Source organism: Sander lucioperca, chromosome 7 (assembly GCF_008315115.2).
Source record: "Sander lucioperca isolate FBNREF2018 chromosome 7, SLUC_FBN_1.2, whole genome shotgun sequence".
NCBI lineage: Eukaryota > Metazoa > Chordata > Actinopteri > Perciformes > Percidae > Sander > Sander lucioperca.
Genome location: NC_050179.1, coordinates 13,845,507 through 13,862,957, shown reverse-complemented (window position 1 = coordinate 13,862,957; position 17,451 = coordinate 13,845,507). Strand labels below are relative to the sequence as shown.

At 40.6% G+C, this 17,451-nt stretch overlaps 1 protein-coding gene across 3 annotated transcripts in view; it reads right to left on the bottom strand.

The window, feature by feature from the left end:
• The window catches only part of ptprq (protein tyrosine phosphatase receptor type Q), a 40,020-nt gene extending 23,156 nt beyond the window's left edge, over positions 1–16,864 (bottom strand). For all 3 annotated transcript variants that reach the window (XM_036003047.1, XM_036003048.1, XM_036003049.1), the window contains exons 1-21: positions 16,411–16,864; positions 16,129–16,254; positions 15,880–16,024; positions 15,456–15,740; positions 15,144–15,361; positions 14,028–14,208; positions 12,705–13,073; positions 12,296–12,607; positions 11,179–11,472; positions 10,350–10,649; positions 9,097–9,227; positions 8,813–8,942; positions 8,586–8,739; positions 8,327–8,433; positions 7,673–7,770; positions 7,019–7,187; positions 6,587–6,847; positions 6,295–6,455; positions 4,159–4,270; positions 3,294–3,402; positions 1,999–2,113 (exon numbers count right to left, since the gene is read on the bottom strand). In XM_036003047.1, the coding sequence (XP_035858940.1) occupies positions 1,999–2,113; positions 3,294–3,402; positions 4,159–4,270; positions 6,295–6,455; positions 6,587–6,847; positions 7,019–7,187; positions 7,673–7,770; positions 8,327–8,433; positions 8,586–8,739; positions 8,813–8,942; positions 9,097–9,227; positions 10,350–10,649; positions 11,179–11,472; positions 12,296–12,607; positions 12,705–13,073; positions 14,028–14,208; positions 15,144–15,361; positions 15,456–15,740; positions 15,880–16,024; positions 16,129–16,254; positions 16,411–16,467 (3,834 nt within the window). In that variant the 5' untranslated portion in view covers positions 16,468–16,864. The remainder of the gene's footprint in view (positions 1–1,998; positions 2,114–3,293; positions 3,403–4,158; positions 4,271–6,294; positions 6,456–6,586; positions 6,848–7,018; positions 7,188–7,672; positions 7,771–8,326; positions 8,434–8,585; positions 8,740–8,812; positions 8,943–9,096; positions 9,228–10,349; positions 10,650–11,178; positions 11,473–12,295; positions 12,608–12,704; positions 13,074–14,027; positions 14,209–15,143; positions 15,362–15,455; positions 15,741–15,879; positions 16,025–16,128; positions 16,255–16,410) is intronic.
• Between the last annotated feature and the right edge of the window lie 587 nt (positions 16,865–17,451).

The following is a 17,451-nucleotide window of genomic DNA, read 5'->3' as shown; positions in this document are numbered from 1 at the left end:
ATTTGTGGAGGACAGTCTGAAGATGAAGTTGCCCAAATTTGGTGTCAATTGAAACAAACGTGGGAGGAGATAGGTTTAAGAAGTTTTGCAGTTTTTGCAAAAAGTAGAGACTTCAAAATTGCTACAAGGTAACAGCAGTTTCTGCTCTATTGGGGCTACAGTTTGGCATACGTTGCGACGTTGAAGCATTTACAGCTGATTTGTTATGAATTTTTAAAGTTTAGAATTTTAGATGGCTGTTGTAGCTTCACCATCAAGACAATTAGCACACAAATCACACTGATTAAGTTTAGCATAGGACTGGACTTATGTGCAAAGTTTGGTGAGTTTTCGTGCACGGGAACATGGATTTCTTAGGAAGACGAATAATAATAACACAGGCAAATACAATAGGGTCCACGCAGCTTCGCTGCTCGGACCCTAATGACATGACAATGAAATGCCAATTTAAGTCTGATTATCAGGCTAATAGAGAATTCATCTAAAATGGACAATAATGAATGCCACCTCCAAAACTTTATCTTGAAACATCCATCCAACTTTCATTTTCTATACATTTATACAAGTGTCAAGTTATTTATTGTCAGATGCACAACAATTACAGAAAATATTGGGTCTCAGGCTCCCTCCAACATGCTAATTAAATTTGTATAAAACAGAAAATCATGAGTAAAAAAAACAACTAAATGAGACTCTAAGACATAAGACATAAAATAGTGCAAGTTAAAATATAGGGATAGATATAACGTAATGTGAAATAAGGTAATATAAATATGTGGAAGACAGTAATTGCAAATGAATAAGCAGAATGTAAACATGAATGTAGTAAATGTATAGGCATAATGAGAAGTAATAACTCTGTATAAATATATACATATATTTATAAATACAGAAATGAAAAAGTTGTAACACAGAACGTAAAATCATATGAAGATAACGTCACAGATTTAGGGTAAAGCTCAGAGGTCAAGAATTCAAAAGTTCAAAAGTCTTATTGGACTTACTGGAGCACAATGAAAAACACTGCATATTTAAAAAACAATGTCAACTGATCAAGGAAGAAGAAAAATATCAGTGTTTTTAGATTGGTCATTAGGTTAGACAGGGCTTTTTTATTTTTAATTGGCATTAAAAATGTTTCTTAATGCAAATACTTGTAGAAAATTAACCAAGAGAGGAGCATTCACAGAGAGCAAGCCCAACACCTGCATAGTACAGTCTAATGCAAAATAACTCAATAACTACAGTCTAAAATTTCAATTTCAATTTTTTCAATGCCTCTGTGAATCTGACATTTTAAAGTGCACCTTTGGAGGACCACTGTAATGAATAAGATTGTTCATGATTGCGTCTTACAGTATCTATAATTTTTCCCGCTCAGGTAATATTAACATGAATATAACTTTCCTAGCCTGTCATCTCAGCGTTGTGCATGGCTTAGTGGGCCAACACACTCACAGGTGAAATGTAGTAATAAGATACATGCATACACACACACACAAATGCAGTATGTGCAGGTACAATCACGATGTGTGTCAGTCTCTCAGAGTCCCTTTGTATGAAGGTCACTGTGGGTTAATGAATTCTGAAAACTAATAAGCATGATCACGTTCAAGCTCAGTGACAACAGACAGTGGAAAGAGCCATGGTGGATCCATAGATCTGTTTACCGGATTAATAATGCAGTCAGGATCAATTACCAGTATTCAGCCACATCAAGAGAATAGTCTGTTCCAATGAGATCTGTCCACATGATTATACGGGAGGACAGTTTATAGGAACATGCTTGTTATGAGATACACTAAAATTGTTAGTGCTTGGGTGTGGGTCTACATATACATATTTAATTGCATATATATCCAACAGTAATATCCATGGGATTTGGTCCTGTATGTTTAGGAAATACTTATTGTATGATGATGATTTGTTTGTTGTTTATGTGATATGAGTTGACCAAAGTAGATTCCTATCAGCTACACTTATTTATTGGTATCCTACCTGAATGTGGTATGTAGAACCTGAGGTGAATTCAGTGAGCAGGGTCTCTGGTACGTCCAGGTACTTGGTCACCTGTGTAAAGGTGGGGTCGGGGTAGGGACACACCTCCTTGTACCTACAAGGAGAACTCAGTTTTTAAGATTATCATCTTTCAACTAACATTATACATTTATGAACAGTACGAGGCAGATGAAGGACTCTGAGCAACAGTAAAATATTTACATTCTATTAGATTCAGGTGCAAAACCACCAGTGGTGGGAAGAACAGTTAAGTGTAAGATAAGTTAAGAACAATTACTCAAGTACTGTATTTAGGCACAGTTTTAAGGTACAGTACCATTACCATTTTATGCTACTTCTACTCCATTATACTTTAGAGGGAAATATTGTACTTTTTGCATATTTGCAGATGTTTTCATAATAAAACACAGAATTATTACTGTACACAATAAGGTTTTTAGGACTGTAAGATTTCTGTTATAAAAATTAAACTGCCCAACACTTAGGTAAGTAAAACCTCCACCTAGACCCACTACAACAAAATGTTGCTCACACATTAATGCATCAGTGTTAATAAGACATAATGAAAGGGGCCATTTGGCATTGCAATTATTTTTGTTACTTTAAATTCATTTTGCTGATAATACAGTACTGCTGTACATTTACTTAAGTAAGGTTTTGAATGTAGGACTCTAACTTGCAATGGAGTATTTTTAAATGTAGTATTACTCAAGTAAATTCCTAAATGTACATAGAAACCAAGAACATTTTACACTAAATTTATATTTCACAAATGTTACAGTATGATATTTAGTATTTTTAAATTGATATGTATCTTTGTGGTACTGCCTCTTTCCTTTATGTATTGGCATTCCCCTTTTCTTAAATTTTTTTTGGGATCAATTTTTTATTATTTTTTAGCACCATTTATCATACAGACATACAGAACAAATTCCACAATGTGTGCCAGGTAATGTCAAGTGGTGCATACAACAGATGAACACAAATTGAACAAGAACAAAAACCCTCTCCCACCCCCCACCCTCTGCGGTCTCGAAGAAAACAAAAGAACCCTTTTCTTAAATTTGATTTGTATATTTTGTAATTCTATATTTCATGATCTCATGATGACTCAGCACCTCATTGGCAGTTGCAACTGCAATTTTGTGTTGTCATAGAAAAAGACAACAAAGCTCTCCTGGATTGTGAATTTGACACTCACAACCTGTGTGGATCCACGCCAATAGACCAAAGTAAATCTTGAATCACAGTTTTCCAAGAAGACAAACAATTACCTTATGACGTATCCATCAATATTGCTGGTATAATGTGGCATGGTCCAGGAGAGAAGAATACCATTAGAGCCCACAGCCTCTCCTTCTAGGTTTAAAGGTGGGCCAGGAACTGGAGGAGAAGAATGGAAGTGTGTGAAGGAGAGAAAGAGAACAGAAGAGTGTCTTTTCGAATCCTATATTCACTCTATCTACTGTGTTCAATACCATCAATGCAGCAAACATCCAAATCAGATATTTTTGTAATAACAACTTCTGTATATGAGAACTCAACAGGACACAGTAAAGACCCAGAAGAATAGTGTTGTTGTCTGTGGGGGACTGATCCTCCAAGTGTGTGTGTGTGTGTGTGTGTGTGTGTGTGTGTGTGTGTGTGTGTGTGTATGAGAGAGAGAGAGAGAAAGAGAGAGAGAGAGAGAGAGAGAGGGAGAGAGAGAGAGTGTTTTAGGCCAAACTGATGAATGAGGCCTCACACAGCAGTGGCATTTTACTGACATTCACTACAGACCCATTCATCCCGTGGTTCAAAAGCCCGGGCTTAAGTTACCTACGAGGGATTAAACAGGGAAGGGAGTGTATATACCCCCCCCCCCACACACACACACACACACACACACACAGTTACTGTACTAATTCCTTTCCCTCAGTGTGTGTGTGTGTGTGTGTGTGTGTGTGTGTGTGTGTGTGTGTGTGCGTGCGTGCATGCGTGTGTGTGTGTGTGTGTGTGTGTGTGTGTGTGTGTGTGTGTGTGCTATACAGAGACTGAATTAAACACCAGAGGGCAGACAAGAGCCTGATGGCACTTTAACACCCAAAAACAAAACCAATCAAAACAACAACAAACAGTGTTTGCATGTGCACGTCTCACCACTCTCATTAGTATTGATCATGCGGCTGACTCCAGGGCTGATGTTGGAGGAGGAGGCTGCTGTGACCGTTACACTGTATTGTGTCCTCGGACTGACATTCACCACATCGGCCTGTGAAAACAGAAAAACACAGAATCAGTAATATACTGTAGATCAGAGGTTCCCTAGTCTATATCCTTCGCGTTCCACTTCCGGGATTGCTCCGGTGCTGCAGGAAATTCCGCCGGATGCATGTATTTTCCGTTTCCTTCTGCTTTCTTTGTGTTGGAATTTTAAATTCTGTGGATTTATGAGGACTATTGTTGACTGCTCCTCAGATCTCTGCATGGTAAATTGAGACAGCTAGCTAGACTATCTGTCCAATCTGAGTTTTCTCTCGCACAACTAGTTTGCAGCGGCACATGACGATTCTGATTGGTTTAAAGAAATGCCATTAAACCAGAACATGTTTCCCTCCCATCCCCAAATGCTATGTGAAGTAGCCAGACCCTCCTTCAGCACGCTTTGGTGGAGGGTCTGGCAAAGTGAGAGTGGTTCCCCTACAGCTGAAGTATCTCTTCATCAAAACCACCCCGTAAAGTTCCAAATGTGTTTTTGTTTAATGGATTTTAAACTGGATGTCACTTAACACTGTTTATGATAATGTTGCAAGCTGGATAAATAATAAAAAAAAGTGTATATTGCTCAATAAAATATAAAATAATAGGAAAAATGGCCTATCACAATTTTCTAAAGGTGACATCTTCTCATTACTTGTTTTGGCAATTGTCATTTGTTATTGCAGGTTTTACAGCATTCATCTTTAAATCTCCCCAAATAGAAGCCTGAATAAATCTAAATTAATTTGTAAAACCTGCATTAACCCTAAGGGCACTCATCCTTCTGGAATTGCATTTTATTATGTAGCCTATGAAATAATCACCACAAATCTATTTGAAGAGAAACCTTACATCCTCAGCCATCTGTATCAATATGAAGGTGGGTGGTTGTGAATGGATGACAGCTTGTTTCTGCTCGCGGTTGCACTTGTTTGTATCTTTGTTAGTTTATGTCTGCGTGACAGTAGAACAGTGTTGCCTGTGTTGCAGTCTTTTTGCTTTAGTGTGTGTTGCAACCAATATTTGCACCCATGACATTAGTATGTTTCTATGGCAATGAGTAACACTAATACCTTATGTTACCTCCCAGAAATATGACCAAGCATTTTAACAGTCTAACAGTCTGTAAGTGTGAAATGTTCTGTATAACTGAGTGTAAAAAACATCTATGTGCACAGCAATGCCAGATATTGAGTGTTGAATTCTTACCTGTGAGTGTACCTGTCCCAAGCAGAGTATGAGCAAGAAGAAGGCCATGCTGTGTAGCAGAGTTAGCTTTATATTATACACAGCAGGTTAAAGGCCTTTCCAGTAGAGCTGCATCCAGTGTTAGTTCACAATCTTTAGCAGTGGTCTACAGGTAATCCACTGAGCTGAACAGGAATAACTCCAGGTCTAGAAGTCTGTTAGTGTCATGAGTAAAGTTCACAGGGTTAGTTGTCCAGGTATTGGATATTAACGGCTCTTGGTCTTGAGGTATTCCAAAAATTTAGTAGCTAACCAGGAAGGGGAGTGGGTCCTCTCATTAGCACGAGGCTAACGTTCTCCCTCTGGTCTCTTTCTCGAGGGAAAGCTGCTTAAGCAAATGAATGATTCAGGGTTGAGCGCATGAGGCCAACTTAATAAATAATGAGATACATTACTCAACTCTGTGCTCTGTGTGCTCTGTGTTTGTGGTGTGTAAGGTTACATTTTGGGGGGTATCTGACACCTGGCAGTCGGGAAGAGACGGTATGGGGCAGGACTTGAATGTTGAATGGGAGGAGAGATAATGCATGCGTGTGTGTGTGTGTGTGTGTGTGTGTGTGTAGTTTGTACATTCAGTATCATAATTCAGCTGCAATTCTAGAGCTCTACAATGCCAGGCCTCTTCCCTTTTTACTGCTTTTCATAAAACTGCATTGGTTGTATTTAGGTGAACTGTACTGTCCTGTTGTCCAAGCATCTATAATGAGTTTATTAGGAGAAGTATACATTCAGAAATGCCCTTGTTATTGCATCTAATCAGTGTGTGTTTCATTGAGTATGTGTGTGTACCTGAATGTGTCCGTCACGTGCAGGGTGCACTGTGACTTTTCCCTGGTTTGGTAGCAGGTTGACTTGGTAATAATCCACACACCCCGCCGCCTGCTCCCAAAGTAGCGAGAATGCGCGTGCAGACACATTCACGACACGCACTCCGTGCACACGGGCTGGCACTCAAAAAGCACAGGAAAGGGAGAAATGGAGTCAGAGAGGTGGAGAAAGTTCAGTAATTTAACGAAAAGGCGATCAGGGCAGGTGATAATAAGGGGGTGTTGACCGGTGCAGCCCTTTTATTATGGTCTACCTGTAGTCACAGTCAGAAAGGCAGCGCTCCCTGCTGTCACTCCTCTCACTCTCGCAGCGCTCACGTTGTAGCTGCAGCCATCCACCAGCCCTGTAACCACGGCAACCCGCTCCTCCTTGGCTACGGTGAGTGTTTTTGTGACTGAGGTGTTGGCCACAGTGACTTTGTGAAAGTCAAATTCTCCAAACGCACTGTCCCAGCTCACAGAGACAGAAGAAGAGTTCATGTTGTCTAAATGAAGGGCGCATAATCCTGCTGGGCCTGGAAAACATTTTCCACCTTTAGTTTGCATCCCTTAGGCCACAATTCATTTATTTATTTGTATGTGTTACGAGTGCAGAAGGCTCTAACTGCTTTTTCTATCCCGACAGTCCAGTGCTTTCTGAAATACTGTACAAAATTTAGACCTGTGTGTTTGTGTGTGTCTCTTACGTGTGCTGAACTCTCTGTGGACTGCCTGACTGGTGTCTGAGCCCAGCACACTCTGAATGCTGACACCGTAGTCTGACCCCGGGATCAAATCCCTGATCTCATAACGTGTCCCTCGAATAAGCACCTCAATCCATGATTTCCTGTCCACAGACCGCAGGCCAAAAACAAGCTGAGAAAAAAAAGAGACATCTTCAGAGTCCTTTTCTGGGCTTGACAAAAAAACTATTCAAGTTTCAATGACAGGCTGTGAAAACATGACACTTTTTGGTTTGACCAATTCTGAATATCTACTAATGTCTCTCATTTATTTCTGTTGGTTTGTATTGTACATGCATGTAATGTGCTTGGTCATTCTTCCTGGCCGTGGCTCTCCGGAGGTCATACATCTTTAAAGGGGTTGGTAACCAAATCTGTGGTGTGCCGACAATGGCTGCTAAGTAACCAACAGGTGAGTGCAGAACCCGATGCAAGTGGCCTTCTTTGTCCTTGAAAAAAATATATTTTAGGTAATGTGTATGTAAGACAAATGACAAGGAAGGATGCACATCATTACGCACATCTGTCTGAAAGTTACTGTGGCGTACCAGCCAATAATGCCTGTCTCTCCTTCTGCGATTGTTACTTGGAACAGGTGCAGGAGTATACATGTCTTACCTTGTACCCCTCCACCTGTCCTGGTGGTGAGCTCCAGGTGACAAACACAGACGTCACTACTTGCTCTGAAAGAGCCACTTCTCGTGGCACCTCTGGGACTGGAGACAAGATTCCCATTAGCGCGTGACACCACGTACTCACACATTATCATCGTCATCTGTCACTTTGGGTAATACACGTGAATACAGCTGTGAGGTGAACTTTTTACATACTTTATAGATTCACTTTGAACCACCAGGGGGAGATACTGGGGGCGAACTTTTAGAATAATATAAATAATTGATTTGGTATATTTAATATGTGGAAGTATAATATGCATTATCATTGTAAAATCACTGTTCAACAGCATTAAAAGAAAAGCTTGAAGCACATCCTTTATATTTTAGCTGGTCCCTCAATGCTTCACAGCTTGTGCCCTAATTTCTATTTTGACAATGATTTATTTCAAACGGCCATCCTACTCTGGCACAATATTGTAATAAAATGTTATCAGTGAAGTGAACTGAGGCTGAAATAATTTCCTTCTTTGTCTATCATGGTTTACATTGGAACCTGCACTCCTTACATAAATATATATTTCCTTTATAATCTTACTACACAGACAACCGATATTTGGTACCGGGTACTGCATACGTCTTAGACTCTTGAACTTACGAGTATGGAGAATCATAGCAGCCGGTTTACTCCTTCTTTCCCCGCAGATGCTAATCACTTCAATTGTATATTGGCTTCCATAAGCAAGGCCTTCAAAGCTGTAAGATCTGTGAACACACACACCTCTAGCAGTCAGTGTTTTTAAGCACAAGCTTTAATTAATCCGTGTTGCACTTGCAACGTTTTGATCTGGTTATTGTAATTCCAGTCTCATAAAACTGTAATAATGTATGCACTGGCTGACAAGAGTGAGACTGACCTGGCCTCTTGAGGAGAAATGATCAGCTCTTGGCTGCATGTTCTGTTTTTGATTGACAGGATGAGTCCACTCATAACTCCCCTGAGCATACTCCAACAAATGTGTATGGATGATGTGGTTTTATTGACAAGAGACACCTCCACTGCGCTGGGAGCTGGCATATAAAACACATTACATATAGTTAGTTAGAAAGATTGAGTAGTGTGTGTACGTGTGTGTGGGCTTACCTGAAGTGATGTTGATGGTGACAGGGGAACTGTCTGTGAAGGACTCCTTCTCTGTTCGTACTGCAAAGTGGTAGAATCTGCATGGAGTCAGACTAGAAAACGTTGCACTCTGACTGAACACCTTCTGCACCTGTAGCATACAGATGATATAACCAAAGAGTCTTATTATAATTCTTACAGTAACAGCATTAGTTAGAGGGGAAGAGTCCATGTTTTACAGATAAAACCATGCTAACTACTGGTCATGATGAATCTCAGGGAGAAGATTTTTTTTTCTTGTTTACCATGTGTGAATGGTCACAGTTCAGGCAGATGACCTCGTAGCTGAGAGCCTGTCCTTGTGCTGGATCCCAAAGCAGCTCTATAGATGAATCTGTCACCACACCTTCCCTCACTCTAATAGGAGGAGCCAGGCCTAAAATCACAAACCATATCCCACAACCCATACTGTTATTTCTTTAACATACTGAAAATACTTATTAACTTTGGTTGGGGATATTTTAAAAACCTCGGGATTATGTGATGATGCCTATTCATATTTTTTAAAGAGATGAATCATTGCAGTAATAATGAAATTAATTTGTCTACATGTTTTACAAAAAATGCAAACATCACACTCATTAAAAGTTCTAATTACTTATAATAACACAATAGGATAATACAACACATATTTTGTTTAAAAAAATAATAATTTTAAGATGATATTAATTCTGCTCTCTTGGCCACCTGTCTTATTTTAATTTAGGAGCATACTGGCTCAGTAACAAAAAGATACAATATCTATCATACAATATAACATCTGTCTTATAGTATGAGGCCTGACCTAAATGGTGTTGATTTTTGTGATCACTAAATGTTGAGTTATCAAGAAAAATCTTTAAACAAATTCCAAAAAGGTAACCAGTAAAGTGATGCCAATATTAGGGGTTACTTTTGATTGCAGCATGAAAAAAAAGCAGATCAGTAATGGTGTTAGAATGAGCTTTTTCCAGCTTCGTCTCCTGGCTAAAGTTAAGCCTTTCCTGAACAGGCACGATCTAGAAAAGGCTATTCATGCCTTTATTAGTTCAAGGTTGGATTGCTGTAATGCTCTTTATGTTGGTCTGAATCAGACCTCCATCTCACGCCTTCAACTTGTTCAAAATGCTGCTGCTCGCTTTTTAACAAATACAGCTTTGGATACCTGCTTGTTGCTGTAAAGTGCTATATAAATACATGTTGATTGATTGATTGATTAGGATGGATGCATTTAATCTAATTTATCTAATAATCCAAAAAAAAAAATGTGAAAAAGTACTTTTAATTGATGCCAAATGAGGACAGCTACAGTAGTGCAACTGTGAAGAGAAAAAGTGAGGAGAGACCTTCTCCAGGTTACAATACAATAACAGGACCCACTATGTTGTGAGATCATTACAGTGGCCCAATGTTTAAGCTGACACATTTAAGTTAGAAGCATTCCTAATGTGTCTGCTGCCACTGGCAATATGCCTAGTATGTGCATTAGTATGGGCTAGTATTAGCAGACGTAACTCACTTGTTCTTACGGGGCGAGTGTAGTAAGGTGGTCCTATCTTCTCTCGGCTTGTGCTGTACACTCTGAGCTGGTGCTCTGATCCAGGACTGAGGTTGCTAAGGGTTATGATATGAACACCAGCAGGGAGGGAGTACCAGTCACATGTGTTCCCACACAATCCCACACACAAACTGTCACACATTCCTGGACAAACACACACTTTCACCCCATCAATCAGACCCAGCTGTGGATGCTGGATGTACAGTTGTGCAGAGTTCGTGCCCACTGAAAGAGAGACTGCTACCTGAACTGGCATTGGATCTACACATACAGAGGGATAAACAGAGACAAAGATAGTTTACTAAATGACTAGTATGGTAGACACATAACAATAGTCAGGCACCCATAAGAGCAATGAAACATGTTTTGCTTACAGTATAAAGCTTCAGCTTTCCAAATTAGTCAAATCAAGTTACAGCCTTTTAGTAAAAAAATCCTCTTTCTGTTACAATCCTCCCACTGCAACTTAACAGGGAAACACAAAGAGGGAATTTTATTTAGATAATGCTGCAACTTTGCTTGATACCCACTGGCTATCTCAGACGACTGAGGCCTCATTTTAGCTTTAGATAAAGTTTTAAATACATTTGTGCACAAAGCGAGGACTGTGGATTTTGGCCCCCAACACTTACATTTAAAACACATTTGGAGGGGATATTCTACTGGTCAATATGAACAGGAAGAATGATAACAGCAGCCAAACTTCTATCAATGTTCATATGGGAACCTGACAATTGTTTTAGAACATTGTGAACCTACCCTTTAAAGGCAGAATTGTTGTTTCTTTTACCTGTGGTGTGTATAACACTGGTCATCTTGCTCCTGTCTTTTCCCCTTAGAGAGACCACTCCAATTTCATATGTCTGACCTGGAGTAAATGTGCCCAAATTAACACACACAGACTCATTTACCCAGTGTGCACCAGGACTTGACTGGTTTATCCACAGTGAGGTTGGAGTGGGGTTGATGAGTGGGTGGGATGTGATATAATAACCATCTGGTGGGTCATCAGGTGAACTGGTCCAGCAGACTGTCAGATTTCCTGTCGTGCTCAACACCTCCAGACCACGAGGGGCCCTCACCGCTAAGAGGCACAAAAGAAAAATGTTATTTAGTTGTCAGCTACAGTAACTGTAACGTAGGTCAAAGCAAAGTTATCTGCATAACACAATTATGCATGCTTTTTGTTTGGACAATTACTGAGATCATACTGTACATTTAAACATCTCAATTTTATCTACTTTGGTTGACAAAATACATGAGAAAATTTCCATATACTCACAATAGACACAATGCAAAAAAAATCTAAAAAGGCAAATTTTGTCCTCTCAATAACAGTGAGACAAATAAGTGTATAATAATCGCTTTTGATCACAAATGTATCGCGCAAAATGCCCATTACAGCAAGGATCAAGCAAATGAAACCAAATGAGTTGATTTTATCACATCCGGACAATTTACTAAGTAAAAGACAGTTCTACTAAACCCACTGACTGGATCTTTGGGGTGAAGGTTAAGATGTTTAGCTTCTTACCCAAATCACAAATTCCAATTACAGTTAATCCACAGTATTTATCTTGAGAGGATGCCACCTCACTTTTGGCACCTTGTAATAAGGTGGTGTTGCCACCCAGAATTGAAGAAACTAGTCAGATTAACAGCAAAATGGCCTCACAGCATTTTTATATTTTGCCCTAATTTTCAAGCAATACCTTCCTAGATGTCCCAGAAATTGAAATTAATCATTAACATTTTGACATGAACGGGTAGGAATATCACAGGTGTAAATAATAATAGTAATGACAGCTAAATGCAATTTAATTTCCTGTTTCGGTATTGTTCATACATGACTCACTGTCACACTGTCATGGCTGCTGTGAAAAAGGCCTGTTACTGTACATGCTTACCCGTCGATACAGTCACAGGTGCCTGTCCACAGCTCTCTATCCCATGCTGGGTGACTGTGTAAACTTCAACCCTGTATTTCCTGTAAGACTCCAGCCCTCCAATCACAGCGGTGTATGACTGCAGCCCACCAGTCTCAGATAACCTAGAGATATTGGTCATTCCAACTATTCTCTCTTGTCTTGAAGACATGTCCACATAGCGCACAACAAATGTACATCCAACCCTGACCTGTGCATCCATCATCATCCAGTGGACACTAATCTGACTGACGCTAACAGAGCCAACAGTGATATTTTGAGGAGGAGGAGGTCCTGAAAGAAAAAGAACATACACTTTTCAATTTATAGTAGTTAGCATTAGATGTTGCTTGTCTAACTTGTGTGTGTCACAGGATGTCAGCAGACTCACTAGTGTACGCTGTCCGTGTTTGTCCCAAGCTCAAGGCGGAGCCAGCAGGATGAGAGGCTCGTAGGGTGAAAGTGTAGATGCTCCCCGGAGACAGACCTGCCACAGTTACCCCTCTGGAGGAGAGGGAAATGGGAACCCTGACAATTTTTTGAATACTGCTCTGTGTCCTCTTTTTGTCCTCTGACTTTCTGCTTCTATCTTCTTCACCCTGACCTGACTCTCCATTTGTCTCCTCCTGGTACTGGAGGAATATCTCAAAAGTTGAAAGATTAAGAAAGTTCAAGGGTGAGAGGTCACTCCAATGAAGCTCTACGTGTTGCTCTGTCACCTGAACCAGGTCAAAGGAGAATGAGGCAGGGGCTTGAGGCGCTGTGAAAGAGGGAGAAGCAGAGTAAAAATCATAGCAACTTGAGAAGGAATGATGGAAAGAAGTGCTAACAAGTTATATGGTTTAACTAGTAAGTATTTTGCATTAGTTATTTACCCTGAGATTGAGCAATATCATGGTTAAAGGGCTGTGATGTTGCAAAAAGTGCGTTGTGATATTTTAAGGATAACTCCTCAAAATGGTCAAACAATAGGCTCGTTCGAGATGAATTGCGCCTCGCCTGTAAAGTGGACGAGAGCAGGCGGCAGCAGCCGGGGGCGGTGACCAGCAGCCTTCAGGCTGAACAGGAAGTGACAGGAACACTGTGGTCCGATTCCGATTTAATAAAATGTTATCAGACCCATATATCAGCTCTAGACAGTCTCCAGTTGTTTTTATTATGACAGAGTAGCTGTCAAAATGCTCTACATGCGATCTGTTGCTGAGTCACACTGTAGATGATCCATAATCTGAACAGATTCAGTCTCTCTGACTTCTAAACGTAACTATCAGCCACACAACATGTGGTTTGTACAGAATAAGCCTTTAAATCAGACACATAGCAGTTAAAATCCCTCCAATTCAAAATCAATAAAAAGTTTATATAAAACGTCATCATGTTGAGTCGATTCTGAACCAATCAGCTGTTAGATCAGCTGAGAGGCCGGCGTTTCTCAGCATGCCCTGGGTCCGCCTGGGTTTTGCAGTCGGTGAAAAGCAACTGTGCTGCCTGCGTCTCAAAACTGCGGCCGCCTTGATCTCGTGAGGTTATTGTTGCCCACGCGTGCATGACGTCAGAGCAAGTCGGGATCAAGTCGGACACAAATCTAACTGGCATGCATTGGGCGGCGATTACCGGTGATCGATTCTGCGCAGACCTGGCTCATCTCGAACAAGCCTACTGTGTGTGCAGTAAATGCTGTGGTTAATAAAGGTATATTACACAAGTTATTTACTCTGGCAATGGCAGATGAAGGGTAAGGGGATGTTACAGAAGAATGGAGTGAGAAAGTATCCTGGCCCTGTGGCATTCTTCTGAAGGGCAAAACAGTCTGTCTGATTGGCTGGCAGTAATGACATCATAGTGTTCGTCAGGTTATACACTGAGCCATCAGACCAGAGAGGTTTTCCCTCCTCCTGTGGGGCGACAGAAGAGAGATATTATGCACTGTGCTGTATACATGTGACAGACATCACCAGCTCACTGTCATTAAAGTATCAAAAACAAAACTCCTCTTCAGGGAGTAAATGCTGCCATGGAGCTTTTTCTGTTAAAAAAGTAAACTACTTTGCCCAGATATACTCCAACATGTGAGGACCTTACTGCAGGCTTTGGTCAAGACAGCCCAAGGGAAAACTGTCATATTGTCAGTTTGTCTTGGATAGGCTGGCTTTAAAATGTTATAGTAATTTGTATCTATAAGATCTGTATTTTCTTAAACCATTCAACTCAATCATAAAAAGAAATCCTACAGAGTATTAATATTTTACACCTCATTTTGTAAGTATATTCACAATACATATAAAACTATTTGGGCCATTTTCTTAAAATGTCTTAAAACAAAGACATTGTCATTTCCTTTGTATAGGTTCCTTTACACAAAATGTATCTAAAAATGTTTATTTTCTTACGATGTGCACACTACAGAAGTGTTCTTTAGTGTTGACAAAATTTTGTGCAGGGAAGTTTAATTATACTGAAGGATATTTTCAAATCTACTGTCCTGCGGTTAACTTTCCACATATTGCTCCAAAACCAAAATCTGCAGGACAGAATAACTGCTGAATTCCTACAGGGTATGAAAAAGCCTGCACTGTTTTGTAAATACTTAATCACAAGGTTTTCTTGACAAATCCTTATTTAAATTACTAGCTACAAAGTTATTCATGAATATTCAAACATTGTCAAATGTGAGCCGTTGTGAGGAAAGGTAATTAAATAATACATTATGCACATTTTCAAAGAAACATTAGCTATTCTGACAATGGAAATGGAAAGTCACAGTACAAAGTAATTATTTATTATGGTTCAAAAAAGCACTTAAATATATATATTTCTGTAATAAGGCTACCTGCAGGTCATTGAGTCCAGTCCATAGCAGCAGCAGTTTGTTGTGGCTCCGCAGGTGAGAAGAAATAAAAAGCAGATCTTCTAGGGTCTTCAGGTCGGCCAGGTGACTTCCAGCTGCCAAGCCTCTGCAGCGGTGCTGGGCATCGCTCCAGGTCAAACCCGTCCTTCTCACAGTGTAGCAGCTTCTCCCATCGGCCAACCAGTCAGGGGGGCACTGAGCTGGAGACAGAAATATTATCATCAACTAATACAATCATTTTTAAGGCAAATTGTGGTCATATGATGGATTGATTGTTGTAAAGCAAATGTGTACCTGTTTCCATGCCACTGCTGAGACTCTGCTTTAAAGTCATATTAAGGTGTTTAAGGAACGTAGTCACCACAACTTTGGCCTTGAAGCGTGTGCCAGGCTGGAGACCTTTCACTGTGTAGCAAGAGTTTGCCTCTGACGAGTTTACGTTGAAGATGTGTGTGACAGATTTTGTTTGAGTGTTGTATAGACTCAAGGTGGATAAGCTTTGTTGTCTGTGAAGTCTCCAAGTCAGGAGAGCAGTAGTCGTCGTGCTGTATACATGAAGAGAGGACGGGGAGACTGGAACTGAACACGCATACAAAAGAGGAGTAGAGACAAGGTGAAAGATAATAACATCAATAAACATTATACAGTACCAAACACTAATCAAGTATGTTATTTTTCTCCATCCGCACTGTGGTATTCAGAGTTCACAGACACTCACTGAAGTGAAAAGTCTTTGCCTCGAGAGTAGCATCATTTCTGCTGGCTCTCAGGGTGATGATATATCCTCCCGGGTCCTCAACCAATCGCAGTGACATTTTGCAGTCATGGGAGCATGCTGAATGATTAAATGGCTCCACATACACCTGCAGAGACGTGGCAAATAATTTAGTTCTCAAAATAAATAAGCTCAAACTAATGCAACTGAACCAGAGTATATCTGCATTATCCCCTGTACTAGTGTTCTTACCAGCTGGTTACTTGCAGTCCTGCAGGTGACTGTGTAGGTGTCCGAATCTTTAGTGGAAGGGAAGGACTGGAATACAACTTCAACCTCAACAGGGTTTAAATGCTGTTCACAGGTCAGCAGGACCACCTGAGGAGGAGGAAAGTAGTGTCACAGGAAGCCAAAGATCCTATGTAGCCTCCCTTCAATACAATTCCAATACATCTGACAAGATAGGTAAGCATGATGGATATTGAATATAAACTGCTTTATACAGGACTGAAAGTTGTGCAGGCCTTCTCTTACCTGGCATAAACTCGCAAGTAACCACAGACGCCCTGTTCCACCCATTGGAAATGTCATCTCATCAAGCAGTCCTTCCAACAGTCACTGATCCACGTGGATACATACGGTCACTTCCATGTGATCATGGCTGTGCTTTCAGTCATTGGTCGGCTCATAAATAAACCCGGGACACTTCCCCTGTGCGTAAACATCGCTTGTGGAAAGTCCCAAACTATTTGGCTCGCTGACGTACAGCTGAGCGTCAAAAAGTTAACTGTTTGTAACTTTTTAAGACTCGAAAAATCTTTGAAAGTAAATTACATAATCCTAGCTATCTAAAATCATGGGGGAAGCTCTACTTGTTTGGACCTTAGTTTAAAGTAGAGCCTGAACTTTGAATTTAGCGCGCACTAAAAGTCAGCGTTCAGTGGCTGTTTCCTCGAGGAGCAAACCCTTATGTGAAGGAGACAGTCTGCGTGTGTGTATGGAGAGAGAGAGAGAGAGAGAGAGATAGAGAGAGAGAGAGAGATAGAGAGAGAGAGAGAGAGAGAGAGAGAGAGAGAGAGAGAGAAAGAGAGAGAGAGAGAGATTGTGGATGTATGAGTACAAGTACAACCCAATTTGTTCTGGCTCTTTGTTGGGATAAGAGCAGTTCACCATGGAAACCACGGGCACATGGCCACTCCAGAGCTATAGGCTCCTGAGGAGAGAGGTGGGGGAGGCTGGGGATGTGGGGCATACTGAGGGGATAAGAGATTTGGTGGGGCTTTGTGGGAAATTGAGATGTGCTCAGTGGGCAAAGCCACCAGCCTTACACCCCTGTATGACCAACCGTTAGTCACAGCAGACATGTCTAGGATTATGTTTCCAAAACCTCTAAAATAAGCATATGCTCCACATTTTTCATAACAACGCAGTGGTGAGAATGGTTTGGCTCGGACCTGGGGTGTGGTGAAAGTGCTGGCTCATGTGGAATGACAGGAATGTGAAAAGGAGAAATGATTGACGGACAGAGAGCTGAGTCCACTGAGGGGTTCTGTTATGAAGAGGTGACTCCCACAC